The sequence below is a fragment of the Squalius cephalus genome (assembly GCF_949319135.1).
Source record: "Squalius cephalus genome assembly, chromosome: 3".
Taxonomy (NCBI): Eukaryota; Metazoa; Chordata; class Actinopteri; order Cypriniformes; family Leuciscidae; genus Squalius; species Squalius cephalus.
The window spans coordinates 26,123,241-26,148,288 of record NC_137124.1 but is presented as its reverse complement, the minus strand read 5'-3'; the positions used below and the strand labels follow the sequence as shown (position 1 = coordinate 26,148,288).

The window sequence follows — 25,048 nt, the reverse complement described above, 5'->3', positions numbered from 1 at the left end:
TAAAGTGTTTCAGACCCATAATGTTGAAATCCTCTCTGATCTACTGTATGTGATTTTGAAACATGCTGATTTTGGGATGAATTATGGGTCCTCTCAGGACAGTTGTTGGGGAGGTTTGCCACGTGCTGACTTGCAGGGGATTTGGAAAGGAAGACCCAGGGTCTCTAGCTCTCATTTGACACTGCACAGGGTTAGGAGAGGTCAAACCTGTGCTACTCTATTTAAGAAAGAAAGAAAGTGGAATTAAAATGTTAAAACTGAGAACTTATAAAGTTATTTTATGTATGTGGTAGATAGATGGAATTGCTATTTTCTTTATCCAAGCTAAATTACATGTTTGGTATCATCATTCTGGTATAAATGTATTCATCAAAAATGCATTAAAGTGAAGACATTTCAAATAAATGCAAATTTTCAACTTTCTATTCATTAAAGAATCCTGCAAAAACTGTATTACAGTTTCCACAAAAATATTCAGCTGCATATAGTTTTTTCAACATAATAATAAGAAATGTTTCTTGAGCAGCAAATCAGCATTGATGATTTCTGAATGATCATGTGACACTGAAGACTGCTGATTCAACTTTGCCATCACAAGATTAAATTACATTTTAGAACATATTAAAATAGGAAACAGTCATTGTAATAATATTATATACTGTATTTTAAAATGCATTTAAATAAATTCTGCCATGGTGAGCATAGGAGATCGTGCCGAGCCTTAACACACACTTTAAAATGATATTGGCCTTGCATTTTCATTCTTTAACAAGCACAAATAAAATAAAATAAACACAGGCCTATTCCAATCGTAAAAATAATAAATAAATAAAAAAACATCAAAATAAAATGAATGAATGAATGATTGAATTAATATTATTTTAGATCCTGTTTAGGCAGTAAATGAGAGTGAATGATAGCAAAATAGATCCCCCCCTCTCAGATTCCCAGGTTCCTGAGAGAGGATGCAGAGGTAGGCTATAGTACAGACAAATCTCAAACACCATGTGGGAATATTCACTAACTGTTAAAGATTAGACATGGGCTCTCCTGGAGGAGTTTATCTGTAACAAGATCAAATGCGCTTGGTTTTTTTGATTTATGTATTCTGTGGTGGAACTTCAGATAGAGAAAACAGATGACTGGATGCTGACCATTTGACATCCAATATCTCCCTTGCAGAGTAATAAGATTTCTTTCAGTCAGACCCATAGGTCAGACCCGCTTTCAACTGCAGTGTGTTTTTGACCCACAAGGTGGCGCGCCAGTCTTTTCGACGACGCTTTACTTTACGACTATCTCCTGCGCTTTACGGCAGTTGCTAATGTCCACATGGTCGCTCGTGTTGTGAGATTGCCCGAGTTTTAAAACAGTTTGGAGTTGATTTTACACTTCAAGTGTATTCCAAACACATTAAAAACATGGGGAAGACTAAGAACACCAAATTCAAACGACCACCGTTTTCTCCTGATGGTCTTGCAGCGACTCCTGTTAAACAGGCTGTTGAAGAATCAGAGGATGAAGACTCTCCGGCAGCGGAGCTACTCGATAAAGTAAGCTTCCAGTACTGTGACAACTCTACAGAGTTGCAGTAAATTATGTCTAGGAATCCGAATACCCCAAAACACTGAGATAAAAACAGTATTAGTGTATCAGGTTAATATGGAGTGTGTAATGACTGTGTCAGCTCTTTCTCTGATGGGATGTTGACATTGAATAGATAAAAGCGAGTCAGCAAACCTTCTTTACGGCTGAACTGACTGATGCAGCTGTCAAGCAAGTGAAATTCAGCTCTTCAACTCTGAACCAGCCAGTCTTTCTTAACTTACATAGGTGGGTTCAAATATATCTCTGTTTGTAACCCCCTCTCTCTCTCTCTCTCTGTATGTATGTATGTATGTATGTATGTACAGTTACAGAGTCCATCAGCAGATGTGCGGGAGTACGCCTGTGCCAGTATCTCTCGTGTTGTACAGCAGAGTCAGGCGATCCCAGGATTCCTCCAGAGAGATGCAGTCAGGAAAATTGGACCTTTACTGCTGGATCGCAGCCTGGTGGTCAGAGAGACTGCTGCTGGAGCTCTCAGGTACACACACACACACACACACACACACACACACATACACATACACACAATCTTAAGTCTATCGCTCAGGTGAGACTGACATTCTACACCTGAGCTAAAGTACTATTCAACCACCATGGAGCTGAACTACATATTTTCACAAGCGTACAGTGAGGGCTTTTTACACGTAAAATGTTATGTTTCTTTCTAAACCCCGGTTAAATGGAATCCTGGGTTATCTTGCTTCACATTTCACATTGCTCATAATTTACTGAGGTAAACAATTAATCCTGGGTTTTCATAAGTGGGCGTTTCATACTGTAATTTCCTGAAACCCAGGTTAAGTGTTCTTATTTGCATAAATGCGGTCAGGGCTGGACTGGGACAAAAAATTGGCCCTGGCATTTTGGCCCAGACTGGCCCACTACATATGATCATAAACACCATATGAATATGTATACCAACTCCTATTCCTTAAAACCACTAATGCCATGTAATGAGTGAGTAGGAACAAGTGAGAGTTGACAGATGAAATAAGTACAAAATAGTCATTTATTAATACAATTGAACTATACTCCAAAGTAATGAATCCTAAAACAAGCTATAAGCTGCATTGGCATAGCAATACCAGTGTTTCTCACAGGATTTTTGGTAAAACTGTGGTGGGTGGACCTCGGGCCTTCAAGGGGGGTTTGGGGGCACTCAAACCTATTTTATTTACAGTGTCTGTCTACATTACACTACTAGGCTACATAATAATAGTTTTAATATTATTCCCATAACAGTAATAGCCATATATTGTAAAACAAATGCACTGAAAAATAAAGGAAACTTTCATAATTAGTTTTGTACTAATTTCTATACTTGAAAGAGATAAACACATGATCTTTTATTTTGACGGAAACTGCATCAAGCTTTTATTTTGGTGAAAAACATGGTTTACAAACGCGTCTCATTAAATTTCTAGTAAATTGCGGTAATCGTCAACTATGCAGATGTGGAAATAATGCGTAACTGGGCAATGGGTTCCTACATTCATGACAGCCTAAGTTGTTTGAAAGTAGTTCTGCTTACCGCAGGCTCTACACTCACTCATCTCTCTCCTCATCCTCCTCACTATCATCATCAGCCGCTGGAGCTGATGAAGGTCCTGCTGCTGCAGAAAACATATATTTTGACACATTTTACAGCGTCTGCTTGAAGGGCCTGTTTCTATTTTTCACACTATTTCTCTGCACATTCCTTGCGTTTCTTCTCCATCTCTCTATTCAAAATCAGACTATTTTGACAGATACACACTGACACTGCACGCTCGCTCAGAGCCCAAAGGTGGAGGTGTTTAAAGATGTGATTGGGCCAGCCCAGTGTCAATCAAGAAAAGAACCAATGGGCTGCTGATCATGGGCCGGTCTGTCAGAAAAAAACCTAACTCTGACTTTTTTTTGACCAATGCATTACACCGGCACAAACCCAGCGGCGCCATTTAAAGGGGTGATGAACTGAGAAATCAAAGTTTCCTTGAGCTTTTGACATATAAGAGATCATCATACTATAATAATATCCTGTAAGTTTCAGAACTGAAAACTACCTTGTTAGTCCAGTAAAAGCTTTTATAGACATCAGGCTCAGCAAACGACTCGTTTTTCAAAGTGGGGAACTATGACGTCAAAGAGGATAAAACACCGCCTCCACAAAAGAAGATCAACGCCTACTTCAACACGGCCTGTTTAGCCCCGCCCACCGATTGGCCCAAACATGCTAAATAACATAGGACGACATGATGATTGCTACCGGATCGAGCTACTTACAAGCAATAAACATGCTGTTTACTAAATATTGTGCAGCGCCTGTTTGTGGAAGAAGACAGTCATAAGCTTCCTTCGGATTCCAGCATGGTTAAACTTTATTAAATCAGTCAATCACAATTTCCGACACGGATCTGCCAGCAACATGTAAGTAACCATGTGTATTCTAATGCCTGATCTGCGATCAGTGATTTCTGTGTAATTATTCAAGTTCAGATATTTCTCTTAAAATCGTTCAATACTGTTTATGCATCAGTGACTAAACGATCAACTTCACATATTTGATCGCTTTCTGTAGGCTATATAATTTAATAACAGTTTAAAAAAAGATTATTTTCATAATACTACGAGAAATTATGTGAAGTTGATCGTTTAGCACTGATGCATAAACAGCATTGAACGATCCCTTTCGCCCAAGCTGTCAATCAAACAGCACAGCGCGAGCCGCGAGAGCTTATCTGGACACTTACCAAACTCGTGATGAAATAATGACACTGTTACACTACACAACGAAGCTCTTACTGTGTACTCACATCGTGTTTGCATTGTGATTTGGTGTAAGCATTTGTGAGAGTGCAAAAATTGCGTTGCAATGATAAGATCTTTATTCACGCGATCAACAGACTGTCTGTCATCTGCTCAGTGCTCATCATGCTGGAACCTTTCATGTGATGGAATAGATTTAAATATAATGCTTTAAACGATACTTTTCACGATTTGTTAATCTCGATAGCTGTAATAGTAAAAACGTAGTAAAAGTTCTCGAGAGAGTTCATGTAATACTAGCTATTTCATTGCAAGCATGTCAGCCAATCACAGCAGTGGGCGTTTGCACTGCAGTCTCACAGCAGACACGCCCCTTAAAACGGAGCGTTCAAATCTGAGGCAGAAATCAGGCTTGGAAAAATGGCTTTTATTTATAAATTATGACAATTTTTTATGTAAAAATCATACTAACATTATAAGGGCACCCCAGGCAACATTATAAAATAATAAAACAATCCAGTTCATGACCCCTTTAAGCAAAACAAAACGAATGTATGAGTTTTATGGGCCGTTAAGTCAAAAAAAAATTAAATATGACATGTATCGGCCCAAAAAGCACGTCAGCCCACCGGGGAAGTGCCTGGTCTGCCAGATGGCCAGTCCACCCCTGATTGGACTAACATAGATTTGCATGTGACCTGTACATAAAGGGTCTAGTTATGTGCATCCTCATATTATATTGCTGACTCTACTTTTTCCTGAATGGACTATAAGATATGCATCATCTTCACTCAAATTGTCAAACTTTTCATCACCATTTTATACTTTTTCCTCTCAAACGCTGAAACTACTGTTTATATGACAAACTGTGTTTTTCTGTGACTGCCCAAAACACATGAATAAGAGGCAATCATTTTGCTGTCTTTTGCTAAGCATCTAGCTGTACTGCATCCATTCACACTGTACAAATTTACCACTGCAATGTAGGGTTAAATCCGTAAAAGCATTGCTATAAAAAGCGACGCAAACCCTGCTTTTAAATTACAAATGTGAATTGTTCTTCTACCCAGCGTTAAAAGGGTTTTAGAATAGCAATAACCTGAGGTCAAGCGTAGTGTGAAAAGCCCTATAGAAACTGTCACACAGACTGCTTGAAGAAGTCTAAAAAGACTGCTTCAGCATTTATTGTGTAGAAAAGAAAAATGGTAAATATGTATGTTATTATTTCTCTCTGGAATAGTTTTTCTAATGAACATCTTAGTGAATGATATGCTTGCTATCACTTTTACACAGCTCTTTGATACAAGACTCCTCTGCTTTGGGGTTTATTCTGTAATAATGACCCTCTGTTTCACAGGAATCTTAGTGCCTGTGGAGGCCCTGAAGTATGTGAGGACATGGTGAGACAGGATGTGCTGACATCTCTGTCTGCTGTCCTGAGGGAGGTATGAATCAAGGATCAATTCACTTTAAACTTTTCTCTATTTACGTATATGATGAAACATGCACAGGCTAGTAACGCATGTATGCGAAAACCATCTAAATATGTAAACTATAAATATAAAATATAAACACTATTTTATAGCTAAAATATAAACGCTATTTTATAGCTAAAATATAAACGCTTATAATAGGCTTACCATCGTGAATGAGGGTAAGACAAAACACATTTTGGAAGAAGGATTGATGATGTATTGACTTTAAATTAAAATGTTGTTAATATTGAACAAAAAAAGTTACATAGTGTACCTTTAAATGGGAAATGAGTTAGGTGTACTGTACTGGCCAGTAACTTCCAAAATAGTCTTAAACCAACATAAAAAAAGAATTGATAAGATCATGGATCATTATCCTGCCTGAAAAATTGTAATATTAACACCGCCCACCCCTAGTGAGGAGGAGACATTTTTCTTTTTATTCATGAGACTCTGTTTGTGTGTGTTTGTGGAGAACAGTGCTGTGCTGGCTTTGACGTGACGACTTCTCCTGCTATGAAAGGACAGAAACACACGGTTGAAGACGTCGCCAATGAGGCAGTAAATTTACTTTGGAACCTCTGGTAAGACTGAGCTCAAACTAACTCCAAAGTCTTTTTGTGGTCATGACAGATTGACGTTTATACCTAACAAGAGTATTAACAAATGTCTTAGAAATGCCATTGAGTGTTTTTTGTGACCACTTGACAGTGCATCATCATGCTTTATAGTGTCCCTAGGGCAAGAGAGACACATTCCCGGTTACTCCTGGTGTTTTAAACTGTCTCTTTTGTCCACTTTCAACCACTTCTGTCTTGATTTCTTTGAGGGGGGAGGGTCTTTGTGCGATGAAATGTATGGGCTTTTTCAGATTTTTCGATTTAATAGACAAAATCATTTTGCTTGCACAATTTACAAATAAACGCGACCGGAGACGCTGGAAAAACGTACTGAGAGTAGCAGCTAGCGCTCTTCACATAATGTTTACGCATTAGGTCAGTAGAAGAAGAATAGCTCTTTTGTGGCTGTTCGAATGTATTCGTTTTTGACTACCTCTGGAAGTGGTTGAAAATGGACAAGCTCAAAATGTTTTAGACCCTGTTTACACCTGTATTTACCATCGTCCACTTGTGATCCGATTGACCAAAACACTTCCTAATACCAGGTCTAAACAGGGCCTAGATTGATCAGTTATCATATTAAAAGAAAAGTAATTTAGCAAAACATTAAGTGATGGCATTTAGAGTATTACTTAGCATGTACTTAAATTAAAACAAAGCATGAAGAGTTGTGCTGTAACCGTTCAAAATACATTCAAAAAGTTGACAGGGTTGCAGTCTTGTATGATCTGTGCGCCTCTGTCTGTTTTCTTTGTGGCTGTGTAGTGAGAGCAGTAGCAAAGCAGTGTCAGTGTTCAACAAGTCTGGACTTCTAGATATTCTTCTACACTGTCTACAGAGGCACCCTCAGAATATGGAGCTGGCAATATCAGCAGGTACACACACACACATCCTGACTGAAAGATTTGTATCATGGTTTACACAAAAATATTAAGCAGCACAGCTGATTTTAACATTGTTAATAATAATAATTATAAAAGATTCTTGAGCATCAAATCAGCATGTTAGAAGTATTTCTGAAGGATCACGAAGACAAGTTATTTCAAGTTAAATTCAATAATTCAAAATAGTACTGTTTTTACTCCCCCTCAGATTGTTACATTTCATTCTCACACTCCTTTATTTGGGACTATTTAGAGGTTGTTTGTGTATGTGTTTTTTTTTCCCCCTGTGTAGCTCACTGCTTGCACACAGTAACAGAAGAGAACTCAGAGCTGGTGCGCAGTGTGAATGCAGGGGTATTTGGCATCTTGGACAACATTCTGTCCACCACACACACCAGTATGGAATACACTCTCCTGCGCACACTGGCTGCAGGTAAAACAACACGACACTGGACGTGTAATAAATGTTTTTACTAAATACATTTACTACATCCAACCTTTTTTACAACATACAGATGGTACTCAATAAGAATGCTTTTTTTGTGGCAGGAAAAGCATTTCTGCTCTTGACCACTAAGTGGCGCAATAACCATAGATGTTATAAATGTTAGATCATGTCCGTTATTATGGAGTGGACTTATCACAGCTCGTTTTCACACCATGTGGAGATGACAAAAAATACTATCAATAAGATTTTTAAAAATCACATTCACATAACCAAATGTAGTAATCCAAAGCCAATGTAAGCATTTGCTGTTTATGAATTCAGACAGAGCAGGACATGTCAAAATTGTGTTTACTTTGCACTACCAACACCCGCATTCCATAAAAAAGAAAACATCTTAAGCCTAAGTATTATGTTCTGATCTCCTTCTAATGATATAAAAAAACTATAGAAATGTGAACTATTAGGCTACACATTTGCATGGGAGTATTGAGAGTGATAGTGTAGTTTTCTAATAGGCTTTATGAATTAGTAGGCTTTGCAAGGGATAAGACAATAGCCTTGTGAGCAGGGCTACAACACATGCTGCAACTGCGCTTCAGGCTATTCGTGCTCAAGGTTTAACATGGCTTGTTCACAAGCTTTAGCCTCTAGTTTAATATTTGTCACAAATAAAAACATTTGAAATGTACATTTGATTTGATTTTTATTATAACAAAATACTATAGTATTAGGCTATGTTTTTTTAATTGATACTTATGATAACATTGTAAATATTTGCTCTTAACCTATGTTGGCTGACAGCGTATGTTTGACCGTTCATATTGAGGCTTCTATTGAATATGTTTATTATAGCTTTAAAAAGACTAAACCTTTTTGTTGACTAAAATGAAAAAAAAAAAAAAAAAAAAAAAAACTAACTAAATAGGTATTGCTTTCTAGTTAGTTTTTAGCACTTAAACTCATCATAAAAATAAACAAAATTCTATGCTTTTGCTTTCCTTTAATCCCTTCCTGTTCTAGCTTATGCTACGCTGAGCAATGTCTGAAATGTATTTTGAGCACATCCTTTGTATATTTGCCTCTTCACGATGAATCGCTTGCTGTATTACTCATTTGTAAGCCGCTTTGGATAAAAGCATGTGCGAAATGAACAAATGTAAATGCTTTAAACATAAAAACTAATAAAAATTAAAAAGGATACTTAAATTGAAATTCAGTAATAAAAAACAACAACATATTGCACATTTCAAGGTTTACATACATTTTGGGACAGTATTTATTTATTACAGGTTTGCATAGAGTTTAGTGTTTGTTCCCTGTGCGATTTTATTTAAAATGAGAAATACAGAATCTTATTCTTATTCTTGAGACGTTTTACATTTGAATTGCCAAAGAAATTGCAGCATTGCTGTGTACAATTAAAACAGTGCGAAATGAACAGAAAGAGTACAATGCAACAACATATTAAGAACAGAAGTTTTTCTTTGCTCTCTCTTGTGGACGCACTGGATCTCTTTCAGCAAGGTTTTTGTCTTCCTTGCTGACGCACGCCTGATCTCTCTCGTTTAGGTAGTGAAATTAAACTTTTAAGGGAAGAAACACTTTATATTATATTGTAGGCTATATAATAATACTGCATGTGCCACAGCATGTTATCCAAACCAATTGCAAAAACCAACTGTAACAAATTATTTATACTTTGTTCCTTTAAAGGAACCGAATGCCTTGAATTCACCTTACAATAAAAACGAGGCTGTGTATCCCCTGCTCCACTCACATTAGTTTCTATAGAGTTGGCAGGGACACGTTGCTCAACAGTTCATGTTTAGATAATGCCAGATTGTTGACAATCCTAACACACTGCTCAAACATTCTAAACCCTACAAAACCAATTGCAACACTTGGATTTAAAATTATGTACAACCTTGAATACGTCACAATATTCATAGCTTAATAAGATACATTTGGACGCATTGAGACATTTGCATACGCCATCTGTTGAAATACATCAATGAATTATTAAATGTAGTTTCAAACGTTTTATTTTTAAATAATTTGGTCAAACTAATTTGGTCACAATATAGACAAAGTAAATAAATCTGTTTGATAGAAACTCACTGTTCCCATTCAGATCCACCTAAAAATCCACCTTTTCTGTCATTTTATTTATTTTATGGTATAATGCACACCTCAATCTATTCTAAAATACTGGTTAGTAAAATGTAAGCACACTTCATGCAGTGCCGTCAATGTAATATTTCACTGTAACAGAAGTCAAATAGCTGGAACATTTAAGAACTTGTATGATGAATAATTAGCCAAGAATAAATGTTATAATACTATATTATTGTTATTATTATTACCAGTGATTTATTAAAATTGTTTTATCTTCATTTACAAGTAAAAATGTCACAATTACTGCCTTACAGAGCGATGATGTGGGTGAAAAAAAACATCACAACATTTATTTCTATCAGGAGGTGCATCATTTTTGGTCAAGATCTTGTATTGACAGTGCAAGAGTCAGACTTTCAATGAATTCAAGGTCTGGACCTTGGTGCCAATTCATGTGTGAAAATGATTCTTCAAGCTCCCTCTCAACCATTCTTTCACAATTTGAGTCTAATGAATCTTGGCTTTGTCATCCTGGAATATGGCCATGATGTGCATTCCCATGATGTTTAGCCATGATGTCTAACCCTTCCTACATGCTTGTTTAAGAAATGAGTGTCAGTTAGGGTTAGAAGAACTGTTGCCAAACATATAACATGCTAGAAACATAATCACTGCAATAATGATCCAATCATAGACTCTTAAAAATTTGCCTATTTAAATACAAACAGCATAATATTATATTATTGCAATAGCCTACTCCAAGACATGGTAAAAGGTTAATAGGACAAAGGTAACACCAGAATAAAAATATTGATGATTCTGAAGCAGAAAATACAGAATTATTTTAGACCAATTATGCTTGCTCTCTGTCACTGACTAGATATATTTAAAATAATGTAGGCCACTTTTTACTGGTAACATAAGACATTTGTCATTATCAGGACCCGCAAATATTCCCCCATTGCATAATTATACATTATATTCAAAGTTATATATAGTAGTTTAATGTAGTACTGACACACAGTAATTTTTATTTTTGGTGAAATATACACAATACATATTGTCACTATTTACGATACATTGTGTTGCATTTTTGTATTACGATATATTTATTGTGACACCATATATTGTTACACCCCTTGTCTAGATTAATAAGTGCTGTAAAGTGCTGTCACATTCATTATTAGTTCATTATACCTAATGCATTAACTGTTAACTAATTTGTCTTCCAAAGAGTTGATAGTGCTAATAATTGGTGAGGAAATTTAAGACTGAAATACTGCTTTCTGAATGGGTAGTGGAGACTTAATGTATAGTTGAAATAAAGCAAATTCTTATAAAGCTAGTTTTAAATGGTTAATAGTTGTTTGTCTTTCATCTGTTCCTCAGGCTCTTTATGGAATCTAAAAAGCAGTATGTCTTCTGCTCAGCAGTCTCAGGCACTGACAGCGCTGGCCACCACTCTCTCACACAGTCTCATTTTGGACGCTGGAGTGCTCATCCCAGAGCTGTGGCATGCTGAATATGCCCGTCTGTCTAAAGAGACAACATCTGCCACAGAGTCAGATCATACAGACGAACGGCCTGCAGGGCACAAAGCCGAAGAGATGGAGGAGGATGTGAGAGATGAGAAGATGAATGGAAGAAAGCCCAAGGGACAAATGTCAAAATCAAAAAGTGACATTTCAGATCTGTTGCCTGTAAGTTTGAAGCTGCTCTGTCTTGTTGTTTAAAAAAAAATTTAACTACAAAAATTAGCCTTTTATTATGATAGGTTAGAGTGCACATAAAGGTCACAGGCACACTCTTAAAGAACATCTTCACTATATTCCTCAACATGAGGACTATGTCTTATTGACTGGCTGAATGTGTCACATGACTCAAATAAGGCCATTGTGAGGGCGGGAATACCTTCTGCACTCTCTCTTTCCCCTTCAAGCCATGTCAACGCAAGTGATGGCATATCTGTCCCTCAGAGCAAGATGGTTCTCGCTCTCTCTAAACACAGAGTGACTGTCCTCATTTACATATGAGTGTGCAGGGCTACAGTAACCTCTCTGAACTCCTTAACTCCTTTTGGCAAGTGTAACCTGCCCATGGGGTGTCCTGAACATTGTCCTCTGAATGTTCATGGTGAGATTTGATCCAGATCCTCATTTGTGGCCTAGTTTTCATCTGGAACCAAAGCAAAGCATGTTTACTGTATCTGTCCTTTCCATGTTGCCATGAATGGCCTTAATTCTTTCATTTTCTATTTCAGCTTCATCAAGTCAATTATTAGTAATCAGTTAAACTATCTTAAATCAGTTTAACCATCACTATATGTGTACTACAGACGACCCCAACAATTACTTTTGTGCTTTTGTTGTGTGTGTATGTTGTGGTTTTAAGAGAGACAGACTGGAGTTGCGAGAGGCCAAAGCACTGATGTCAGCACAGCAGACGTCCCTGGAAATCATCGTCAACATGTGCTGCTCCGATGGTGAGTTTGTGTTGTTTGTAGGCGAGCAGGTGCTTGGGGGAAGACATGAATATTCTGGATTAGAGGAAAGATTTCTGTGTTTGTATCATAGAAGACGAGGCAGAGGATAATGTGATGGGATATTGACTGTCTCTCTGTGTGTGTGTGTTTGTAGAGCCCTCAGATGATGAGTGGGAGGAGATGTCCAGCAGTGATGAGAGTGAGGTGTGTGCTGATGGGATGCCAGACACTAATTCCAGTATGTTCTCTCCTCTCTGTCTGTCTGCTGAACTTCACACAATCCTGCTCAACCACAGCATACCTCAACAGGTAACACATATTATTACATAGTCTGCAAAACATAAACTAATATGATCTTTTTGTGTAACTCTGGTGTTACAGACTCTTCTGGTCCAGTAGGGAAAACAAACCTCACATGCTGTACTCCAGGCTGCTTTGGGATATTTGTAAAACAAGCTAAACTGGGAGCACTATGGGCATATTTTGGCTTAATAGTGAAATGAGGATATCGTTTAGTCCTTGTGAAAGATTTTCATGAGTTTTTTTTTTTTGAAAGAAAACCTTACTTTTAATGAGCAAGGACAGATTAAATGTATCAAAATTGACAGGAAAGACATTTATAATTAGAGCTGTCCACGGACAAGAATCCATGAAACACGTTATTAGACCATTTTCTAAGGCTGCACAATGTATTAAAACCATTTAAAAACCATACTATAGCATTGTGCTATTGTTAATTCTCAAAGGCAGCGATTAAATTAAGTTAATACAGTATATGCCCTGCAGGTTTAATATATATGCGCTTTATTTATTTACATGCGTGTAGGTTACGTGCGTCTTAGAGCGGCTCCATTTACAGTAAATGCTGCTCCACATGAACTGTTAACATTTACCTGCGTGGAGCGTGTCTCAAAATCTTATAACATTCGAATCTTTTAACTCGATGTGCGCCATTTCATCAGATTTGTAATGCAAATCATTTATAAACTTACGCCAAGTCCCCAACACAGGATAATACATCAGTATGTTTCTAAATATGCGAAATAGTCATTGATATTTCAAAATAAAAGTTTTAATCCTCGTTCTGAGTTTGTTTTGTACATGTTTTGATGTCCACATGTTCTTGTTCAAGAAATTACAGTGACTGTAGCAATTCTTACCATACTTGGTGTTCACATGTTACTTAATGTTAAAAGTGGACTTTTAAGAAATACTTGAACAGTCAAAGGCAATGTTTGTATTTGTATACTATTTGTATAATATACTAAATACATACTCGGGTATTAATTGTATAACATACTGTTCCTGTGTCATAGCTGTGTGTACTGTATTCACTTCACTGTCTGATTGTTTTCAGGTCTTAAAGAAGGCAGAGTTCCCCAGTGCTGCGGTCCTTGAGCTTTGTAGCAAACATCCTTCCTGGAAATGCCTCTTGAAAAAGTAAAAAACAAATGCTTGATGGTTTTAGTATCATGCAAAGCTATGAGAACCCTAATCTTATTCTCTTGAGCTTTGTTTCTTCTAGGATGCACCGGGTGCAGTGTCGTGCACTGACGTGTCTCCATAATATTCTTTCCTCTATGGATACAGAGTCTCTTGGTGGTGCTTCAGGGCTACAGGCAGTGGCTCTGCACCTCTCCACATTGGTCTTCAGCTCAGCAGGTGATTATTTGCTGGGAGATTAATCAAATTTTAGCAAAATCTAAAATAAGTTATAACGCTTACTTGTGCCACATTCCTTTTTGCAGTGATACTTCCAATTTGTCTTATTATAAATCCAGCGCACTTTTTTCCTTTACAGCGGAACTGTAACTTTTGTCACATGTTACATCAATATATTAAATTAATAAGTAAAAATAAGTTAGAATAAATATTTTGTAGTGCACTGTGAAAGAGCAACATAGTTGATCTTATTTATTACCATTTTTATATTTATATAAAGGGTTTGTTCAACCAAGAATGTCGGTAACCAAACAGTTGTTTATTTTTTCCATACTTTGGAAGTTAATGGGGTCCATCAACTGTTTGGTTACACATATTCTTCAAAATATCTACTTTTGTGTTCAGAAGAAGAAAGAAATTCATACAGGTTTGGAACAACTTGAGAGTGAGTAAATGATGATAGTATTTTCATTTTTGGGCGAACTATCCCTTTAATGTGTATATATATTAATTAGTACTGTCAAAAATCTAACATAAGTTTTTGTTTACATAATATATATGTGTGTGTGTATATAGTGCTTTACGGTATGAGCAAAAATTCATATCATGGTAGTTTTCAAAATTATAACATTTTCACGTTTTTTTTTTTTCAAGCATGACTGGGTGTTAACCACATTTTCTATTGATTGAGAGAGGAAATACTGCTTTAGATTTACTTAGAATGCCCTATTTTGCTGTCATGAGTGAATATTGTAGAAAAATTCCACACTAGTATTAATACAGGTTTGCAAGGCCCCACAAAATGATGCTGTTTACAAAGAGGTGCCAGCAGGAGGCTTTAGGAGCGACAGAAATAGTGGTTTCCCCGGTAATGGCTGTACGCAAAGCAGCGCTGCTTTATCAGGAAAGATAAAGAAAGATAAAATAAAACATAACATCGAAACTCTTCTAAAGACAGTCAGTTTCCTACAAAGATACTTTAATATTAAAAACACCCGCGCCGCGTTTTGACTGAAACATGCAGTGCTCATGTTTATTCAACGATGTCAAAGCCTTTTGGAAAAACTATTTGTGGCGGGCAGTGTTGATATTGTGAACCAATGTCTGGGAAACTGTAATATAATTTGACAGCTATCAGTTTATTATAGTTTAACCTATACGTCTTCACCATCACGCTTAGTAACACACACAGCTGTGCTTCACCACAGTGAAAAGGGACCCTCTCAAACAGTGTCGCGCCTCGTTCCGAGTGTTGTTTAAGCGACATACACCGGTATTGCGGTATATAAAAAATTCATATCCTAACAAAAATAAACACCGGTATTCGGTATGAACTGGTATACTGCCCAGCACAGTGTGTGTGTGTGTGTTACGGTATTGGTCCTGGTTTTTGTTCAGACAGGGCGCGTTCCGGGACTGATCCCGGCAATGTAACTAGGTTCCCATCTCGGCATCAATCCCGGTACGTGTTTTGCGTTCACAAAGAATGCACTCAAGCAATTTTACGGCAATTTCCCAGGATCAACGCACGTCTGTGTGAAAGGGGCTTTAGTGGCAGATTTTAAAGGGGTCATAGACTGGATTATTTTATTATTTTATAATGTTTCCTGGGGTGCCCTTATAATGTTAGTATGATTTTAACATCAATTTTTTTTATAATTTATAAATAAAAGGCATTTTTCCAAGCCTGATTTTAGCCTCTGATTTGAACGCTCTGATTGAAGAGGCGTGTCTGCTGTGAGACTTCAGTGTAAATGCCCACTGCTGTGATTGGCTGACATGTTTGCATATGGAATAGCTAGTATTACATGTGGAACTCTCTCTAAAACTTTTACTACATTTTTACTATTACAGCTATCGAGATTAAGGAATCATGACAAGTACTGATCATAATGATCTATTCCCATCACATGAAAGGTTGCAGTGATGAGAATTGAGCAGATGACAGACAGTCTGTTGATCGCATATGAAAATATCTTATCATTGCAACGCAATTTCGGCACTCTCACGAATGCTTTCACCAGAGGTGTAAAGTCCAGGGGTCAGAAAGTAAATGTCCTGCCATATATTTATTCCACCCATGAACTGATTTCACTAATTAGTTCTATCTCCTGGCTGAAAAACGGTGCTAATTAGCAAATCCAGGTGATTGGAACAATAGCTACTGAAGAGGACTTTTACTTTCTGAACCTGGACTTTACACCTCTGGCTTTCACCAAATAACAATGCTAACACGATGTAACAGCGTCACGATTTTGTGATGATTGATTTCAACGAGTTTTGGCAAGTGTTCAGATAAACTCGCGCTGTTTGATTGACAGCTTGGGCAATTGGAAAGGGAGCTTCTTTGATCGCTTTCTTTATATAATTTAATCACAGTTTAAATAAGAGTATTTTCATCCCACTAAGAGAAACGACGTGAAGTTGATTGTTTAGTCACTGGCATTAGAATAAACATGACTACTTGCATGTTTGTGGCGTTGCTGGCAGATCCATATCGTAAAAGTCTGTTTGCAAAGCCTGTGCCGAAATTTACCAAATAATCCACAGTGAAACAAGTAATGCACTGCTGAGACATTCACATTGTTGGGAAAAACCCTTAGCATTAGGATGGTTTGGAAGATAATGGTATTGATCCTGTATCGATCTTTTCTCGTTCTCATGTCACTATTCACTAACGCTTCAGTGGGCGGGGCCAAAGCTGCCCTGTGACGTCATAAGTCTCCACTTTTTAGATCCTGTTGTTTGCTGGCCTTGGTTTCAATAAAAGCTCATATAGTCATTTATATTGTTAATACTAATCAGCGAGTCCATGAATGGCTTAGGTATGCAGAGCATTCGCAGCTTATATGGACCGCACGCCATATATATATATATATATATATATATATATGCTTCTGCGCCTATGTGCCTATGTATGTCTGGAGACATACTTGGCCACTCCTTCAGCTTCCTAAGCAAGGCAGTTGTCATCTTGGCGGTGTGTTTGGGGTCATTATCATGCCGTTCGGCCCAGTTTCTGAAGGGAGGGCATCATGTTCTGCTTCAGAATGTCACAGTACGTGTTGGAATCCATATTTTCCTCAATGACGCTCAGCTCCCCAGTACCAGCAGCACTGGACAGGTTGCTTTCAGCAAACTGCTTGCGGGCTTTCTTGTGAGCTTCAGAAGAGGCTTCCTTCTGGGACGACGGCCATGCAAACTGAGTTGTTGCAGTGTGTGGTGTATGGTCTGAGCATTGACAAGCTGACCTTCCGCATCTGCAACCTCTAAAGCAATGCTGGCACGATCATGCGTCTGTTTTTTTTAAGCCAGCTTCTGCACCTGACGCACAGCATGAGGACTCAACTTCTTTGATTGACCCTTGTGAGGCCTGTTCCAAGTGGAACCCGTTTTGGAAAACCTCTGTATGACCTTGGCCTGTACTGTAATTCAGCTTCAGGGTCATCTTTGTGGAGAGCAACAATTCTAATCCTCAAATCCTTAGTGAGTTCTTTGCCATGAGGTACCTCATGTTGAACATCCAGTGGTCAGTATGAGAGAATTGTACTCAAAGCACAAATTTGAACTGCTCTAATACAATATACAACAATTTGTATGGTCCTGTCAAGCAGACAAAAACATAAACATGATGAATAGGACATGTGGCTTTGCATGGTTAAACGACGTACAGCTATTGTCACTTAGGGTGTACTCACTTTTGTTGCCAGCTATTTTGACAATAATGGCTGTATGTTGAGTTATTTTCAGAGGATAGTAAATATATACTGCTATACAAGCAGCACATTGACTACAATAAAATATATCCAAGTTTAATTTCTATAGTATTGTCCCTTGGGAATATATACTAAAATGTGAGGGGTGTACTCACTTTTGTGAGATACTGTATATACACATTATATTATGCAAACAAAAACTGTTTTCATCTGTTTTTGTATTTGTTTTTAAGTTCAGTCAAATTTAAATTCAAGGAAATCCACTATTAACAACAAAAAAAAAGAAGCATTATTATTGAACCAAAAAGTTCAATAAATACATGATGATATCAAAGTCATTAAAGGTGACATATTATGCACCTTTTCACAAGATGTAATATAAATCTATGGTGTCCCCAGAATGTGTCTGTGAAATTTCAGCTCAAAATACCCCCAGATCATTTATTATAGCTTGTCAAATTTGCCCTTTTTTGTGTGTGAGGAAAAAAAACGTGCCTTTTTGTGTGTCGCTTTAAATGCAAATGAGCTGCTGCTCTCGCCTCCGTTCAGAAAAGGGCCGATCCTTTACACGAGCTTCGGATACTCCGGCAGTAACAAAACACAATTTCAGAAATAACCAGTAGCGGACTGCATTCGTATATAGACTTAGGAAGAGGTTGCAACTTTTAGATGCACCTGGACGTTTCTGAATGGTTAGTGGATACATTTATGTAGTTGTTGTGGAGTTACATTGATTCGTCTAATCGACTTGTATGTACCGTCATGTTTAACTTTACACAAGTTGACACAGTTCCCTGAGGTCTTTATAAGACAGCTGTGAAATGTTTTGGTCAAATAGTGTTCTGTGCTTGTCTGTGCAACCAACGACAGAACAATTTGCATGCTTTGCTCAAACTTTTGCCATTGCGTTAGAACTGGTGTCGCTTGCGAAAACCAAATGGCGGCAATGTGGGTGGAAACGTGCAGATTAAGGGGCGGTAATATTATAGTAAGATCCCCTTCCTACGTCAGAAGGGGAGCGAAATCTGATCGGCGTATTTTTCCATTATCAAAACAAAGTGACTGGGTGATCACTTTTCACATTTTCTGTGTTGGTAGATGGATCGAGGATCCGATTATAGCACTTAAACTTAGTCAGATTTTCATGATATGTCCCCTTTAAGTAACGGTATTAAATAATTGTGAATTCAGTGTTGACCAAAATTATTGTGATTGTTGAATCATGATTTCTTCAATTCTGAATTCATTTCTAGAGGTGTTAAAGGATGAGGAGTTCCTGGAGGCTGTGACCAGTGCTCTTCGCTCTCTTCTACAGATCATGGCTACCAAAAACATCCCTCAGGTCAAAACCACATTCATCATTTTTATGCTTTAGTGGAACATCATTTCAAGTTTTACCCTGTATTTGTGTGTAACTCTGTGTGTTTTATGTGCTGTATCCTGCAGTGTATGACCCCACACCAGCTAATGAGTTTTTGTGAGGTTGCCACCAGCTGTGAGCTGGTCAGTGTGAGAGTTAACGCTCTGGCCATTCTCGGTATCACAGGAAGTTCTCTTGCCAAAGAGAAAAACACAGAAGACACTCTACAGGTAATACTGATTGTGGTAGAATTATTAGAATAACATTAGTCTTGTTTATATTGCCTTTATTATGCCCACAATAAATATAACATTCAGAAATGATTACCTTATTTTAGGTTAGAAATAATGAACAAATGTTCATTTTATAATATTTTAATTAAAAGATATTTTATGTTTTGTTTAATTCTGTTTTATTTGTTATTAGAGAGAATGCATGGAATGCAGTCTCATTTTACTAAATTACAGATGGCTACATTTACCACATTCTACAGTATCTTAGGACATAAATATATTTTGATTTACAAATGAATTGTATGAAAAAATATGCCTGTTTGCCTGCCTTTTAATAAGTTAATCATATTCTTTATTAGCTTTGGTCAGTTGTACAGCTAGCCTTGTCTTTTTTTTTGCAGCTGATAGGAAATGCATTACTGAATGTTGCAATGAAGGACACAAACCTGGTGGTGTGCGGGGAAGCACTGGATGCCCTCTTTGATGTGTTTGCTGATGGCGATGAAGCAGAGACTGCTGGAAAAAATATTAACCTGCTTTCATCGCTCAAATCTCTTCAGCCAGGGTTTAGGGCCAAGGTTTGTTTGAAGCCAACAAGAAATATTATCACAAAGATACAAATGCATTCATGTTCGCACACTTGAGCTGGGATATTAAATCAGACAAATCTATCTCACACCTCTAAATACAGGCTTGAGCTTAAGGTTCAAGAGCAACATTTTTGTCTGTTCTCTGAGATTGAGATCTGTTGCATAAGCACTGTCATAAGACTGTCCACAGATCCTTTCAGTTGAATTTCAGTGCTCCTTTCTGTCTTGGTTGGCTGATCTTAAAAGTTCCACTTTAAAACTGCAAAGTACTTTTTTTCAGCTGCTTTTATCAATTCACAGTCTGACCATTCACAACATAGCCATTGCTGAATCTCTGTATTCTAGTATGTTCTTAGGCCTTTAGATGGCAGGCTTTTCAAAGTTTGGCCTTTTGTTCCCTCACAGCTGCGAAAAGAAGGCAGAGGAAAATACAGCCCTGATCAGCTTTGTGTTCTGGACAACATAAGGATCAACCTTAAGAGATTCATCGGCTACTTGGAGAACATGCAGAGAAAATGAGGTTTCAGAGATCAGGAGTACAAATTCTCTGTAAACGGCTCGTCTAATTTTATTTAGCATTTTCTATCTGTACTCTATGGTTTTCTTTTTATGTGAGAGTGTTTATGTGAGGAAATTAAGATACAAAATTATGTTTGTAAAACCAAACATATAAGTGCTTTAATTAAAGAATCACATATCATAATGGTCTCTTGTTGTGTTGTTGACAATTAAGAAGAATTATGAATCAGTGATGTCTGTGTGTTTTTGACTTAGAATGTACACTCCCTTTACCATCAAATCTCAGTATTCATACTAAACTGCGTGAAGCAATGTCATCCTGTCTTAAATCAGATGCCCTTTTAACCCCTTGTTTATTTTCTGGCTTCTGGTAAGACCTGTCCACAGTGAGAACATCTGTAAATGATAATGGATCAGTGCCCTGGGGTTACTTTATGAACACTGCTATGTTGTTCAGCTTCCCCTCTCACCCAGTCTGTCATCATGTGAGAACAACAAAACCCTTGTATGTATTGTTTTATGGCCCACAGCAACAGTAGATTATCAGATGTTTATGAGTTGTATTAGATCCCTCATAAAACTGTCTACATGAAAATAAACATTGTCTTAGATGTTTGGTTATTTTGATAACTTCATATTATTAGCATGCTTAGTTAATTAGTTTTGCATTTAAAATGTAGCAGTTCAGGTGGATGTAAAAAACAGCATATAAGATAAATCTATTTCTCAAGAATTGGGACAGAAATTATGACAACTGTATTTTTTTGTTGATTTTATTTTTTGTGGTAAAAAATAAACACTGGTCGGACCTGTTCCACAGCAATAATAATACTGTTGTTTATATTCTATTTGCGGACTCTGTTCCTAGTAATCTAATTTCTGTTAATGCATCACAAAATAATCCAATTATAAGATATCAGTGAGACCCCATGCACTAGATATAGGGCTCATTGGATTAGCGCCACCCTTTACGAGGTACGTTTGAAACATGACACAAGTGAGAGGTTCGTGTTACTACAATGTATCAAACCTACTGCTGTTACGTAACAAAAACTAACGTGCGCTCTTGCGTAACACTCGGAGTCAGCGCGTCCCCGGTGCGCGCTCGCTCACGCCTGGTTGAGCATGCGCAGTCGCGACTTGGTCTGTCCGCCATTGATAGACACGATCTTAGATAGAAACGGGTCAGAGGCAGTGACACAGACGACACTCACGTTTTTCCATTCCTCGTGCTCTGAAGTTTGACGGTTGCCTTTTTTTAAGCAGAACGTATTTTACAGTTCGTTTACACTGGTGTTTTCCTTTCCCGAGAGACGTCGATGGACCCGTACATGAATTTTTAGTTGCTGTCCAGGGCGAGTGTGTTCCCGTTAGTGGGTGAAGCGAACCGAGCCTGGCTCTGCTCTGGGGGCAAGTGTGCTTGCAGCAGCTCAGCGTTTGATGGATCCTAGAATCGCCTGGTTTCAGCCAGAACAGCGCGGACCCGCCAACAACCTGTGGATGCACATCTGGGAAACGACACAGACGCTGGGAAACCTTTACTTTAACAACAACTGCAACACAGCCAGCGCCAAACTGACGAGCGGCAGCGGCGGCGGCGGCGGGGACGGGGCGTCGAGCAACGCGGTGGACAGCAGCGGAAAGACCAAGGATCATCAGGGGATGTCTGGATCCAAACCCGACAGTGAGGTGTCCCAACAAAGAGACTTTATCCCGCTGGAAACCAATAACAATAATAACAGCAGCAGTAGGGCGGGCAGGGGTGTCGGCGGAGGGGGGCAAGTGGGTGGCAGTGGGGTCGCAGGAGTGGGAACGGAGTTGCCAAGCAAAAGGAAGAGAGACAACAAGGCGAGCACGTTTGGCTTTAACAAGAGTCTGCTGCTGACGGATGGGGCGCAGGACATCTACACGGGCACACCGTGGAAGAGCAGAAACTACACGGACGGCATCGTGGGGTGAGTGCAGACATGAACTTTATATGTGTGGGTGTAGTAGGATAACCTCCTCGGTGCAGGGCCCGTTTGTTTGCTCGGATTCAGGAGCTGGCCTACACGTTTGACACTAAACCGAGGGGTGTTCAGTACACCTTAAACATGTCATGACCTGATTTAAAAGGCTATAGCAGGTCGATGTTGGACCTGCGACCGTTCATTTACAAAAATAACTATCAGGTTCTCGCAGGTTTACCAGTGGTTTGACATCCGAGCCGTTTCTTCTCCATATTTGGCATGTCTAGAGTATCCTCCTCGCAACCCTTCCATTTAAATGACCTGCGCTGGCTTGTCAGCTGCTCCCTTGACGGTCCTCTTACTCTTGTGCCCGAATACTTGTAAAATTACGAGTAGCACAAACTCTCTCAAAGTCAACTTAGTCTTAAAGAGAGAGTTCACCGAAAAACGAAACTTCTGTCATTATTTAATCACATTTTTTGGTCTTTTTAAACATCTGTAGGCTAGGCCTATTTCTTCTGTGGAACAAACACTGAGACAGTTCTCAAAATATCTTCTCTTATGTTCCGCAGAAAAGTGACATACATAAGGATGATTAAATGATCATTTTTGGATAAACTATCCCCTTATATGCTGCTTGACGGTTTGTCACAAGCCTACATAAATGCATGGTTTCTGTCATAATGCCATCGTTACTACAGTTGTTGCTAAAATAAAACTCTGGTTACTTTGTGTCAGTTTTACATCGTACACAGTTTGAAGGAGATCCCATGATTAGATATGTTTTTCAGTTGTAAAACATTTGGTGTTTTGGAAACAGTTGTTGCCATGGTAAATGTTTGTGTGAATAAATGATAATTTAATGTGATTTATAGAAGAATAGACCTAAAATGTCTAAACTAGAAGTTGAAGAATTACATGGACTGTTATATATCTCGGTGGATCTTTTCCCTTGCTTGCAGGACTTTATTAAATGAGACCAATCCCAAATGGAAAACTCCAGTACTGTACTGTAAATTACTGTATGAATTACATAGAGTTGCTGTATGTTCCGCCTCTATTAATTGTTATCTTCCTCCCAGTCACTCAGTCGGTCAATAATCTACACCTTGCCTGCACTTCACACTCTGGTTACTCAAAGATCATAAGTCATCATGATGACAGGCTTCTTTCCATGTTTTTATAGCTGTCATTGTTAAGGTTGCTGCAACTGTTTTTGATATGAATTAAACGGCTTCAAAAGTGTAGTTCACCCAAAAATGAAAATTCTGTCATCACTTGCCCTCATGTCGTTTCAAACCCGTTAGTCTTCTGTTCATCTTTGGAACACAAATGAACATATTTTTAATTCTCTCATTGTTTTTGTCCATCCACAATTATCCATGTAACCACATTTTTCACTCTTCAAAAAGTGCGAAAAGACATCATAAAAGTAGTCTATATGAATTGAACACAACACGATCACTTTGATGAACATTTCATTTAGGCTTTATTCATATATAAACCTTGATCAGCGCACTACATAGAGCACTAATGAGGTTGTTCTCGTGTATCAGGCAAGCATTCTGGATTGCTTAACATATGGATTTACTTTGAACATTTTGAACTTTGAATGGATGGACAATAATGATGTGAGAACATTTAAAATGTCTTCATTTGTGTTCTGAAGATGAATGAAAGTAAATGATGATGGAACTCTTATTTTGGTGAACTATCCCTGTACGGACTGATTAAAAGAAAATCAGCATCATGCTCTCAAACCACATTTTCCCTGAACCAAAAAAAAACATTAAATTAGGTTTTAATGGCAGTCCTTTATTAAGGGCATTAAATGTCCATAAGCACATCTTCCAGTGTGCCAGAGAGGTCAATTGTCAAACTGTATGAACGAAGCATGTGGGAGTAGTGCTGGATTGTGTTTTCTGGTTTGTGTAGTGGTTTGGTATTAGAATTAGGTGTGGTGGTGGTTTGGTAGGTTTTTTTTTTTTTAAATGCAGATGGCCCTGCTTTGTGATGCAGCTTGTGGAGCCAAGAGCAAAGTACAGCTGACAAGCCTTATCCACATTTATATAGTGTTCGCATAAGTGCATTCCTCTGTGATTAATATTCTAGAGTTCACCTTATAGACCTTCCCACCTGATTCCTTCTTCACTGTTCTTCAGATGAATGAACTCCGTCTTATAGACGTACACGTGTCAATGTACAGATTCACACGCAGATCGGCTCACACTACAGTTTCGTATTTGGAGAGCATGTCTGAGATGCCTTAAAGATTTTAATCTTGTTATGTAGAGGGATCATTTGTTGTGGTTTTTAGAAAACCAGGATGTGAAATGTGCTTCCTTCCTACAGCACAGAATATTTCTAACCTACATCATAGAAATATTTTTGTGTATGTCTTAGTTGGAGGCTATTTTCCCACTATAATCCTATTCGCTGTTGTGTTCGGAGGTGTGAGAAGAGAGACAGATGGTTTATGGGAGAGATCTTTCTGTGTTTATATTCTCTGTGTGTTGAGTAAGTTCCTTCCCTGCTCTACCCAAAACAAATGCTCCCCCTCCCAGCTGACACACGATCCCGTCTCTGTGATGTCACAGTGCTTCTGGCCAATCGGAGTGCGCTGCGATCCCTTCATCTGC

At 38.2% G+C, this 25,048-nt stretch overlaps 2 protein-coding genes across 3 annotated transcripts in view; both read left to right on the top strand.

The window, feature by feature from the left end:
- The first annotated feature begins 1,306 nt into the window (after positions 1–1,306).
- On the top strand, positions 1,307–21,287 carry heatr3 (HEAT repeat containing 3). The gene is made up of 15 exons (XM_079865173.1): positions 1,307–1,553; positions 1,914–2,086; positions 5,714–5,801; positions 6,312–6,415; positions 7,217–7,326; positions 7,628–7,768; positions 11,288–11,598; positions 12,290–12,380; positions 12,535–12,689; positions 13,738–13,820; positions 13,906–14,042; positions 19,012–19,100; positions 19,205–19,348; positions 19,753–19,929; positions 20,347–21,287. The coding sequence occupies exons 1-15, from the start codon at positions 1,422–1,424 to the stop codon at positions 20,458–20,460; spliced, it is 2,049 nt and encodes a 682-aa protein (XP_079721299.1). The 5' UTR covers positions 1,307–1,421; the 3' UTR covers positions 20,461–21,287.
- A 298-nt stretch (positions 21,288–21,585) lies between these two features.
- The window catches only part of tent4b (terminal nucleotidyltransferase 4B), a 32,261-nt gene continuing 28,798 nt past the window's right edge, over positions 21,586–25,048 (top strand). For both annotated transcript variants that reach the window (XM_079867993.1, XM_079867992.1), the window contains exon 1: positions 21,586–22,415. In XM_079867993.1, the coding sequence (XP_079724119.1) occupies positions 21,901–22,415 (515 nt within the window). In that variant the 5' untranslated portion in view covers positions 21,586–21,900. The remainder of the gene's footprint in view (positions 22,416–25,048) is intronic.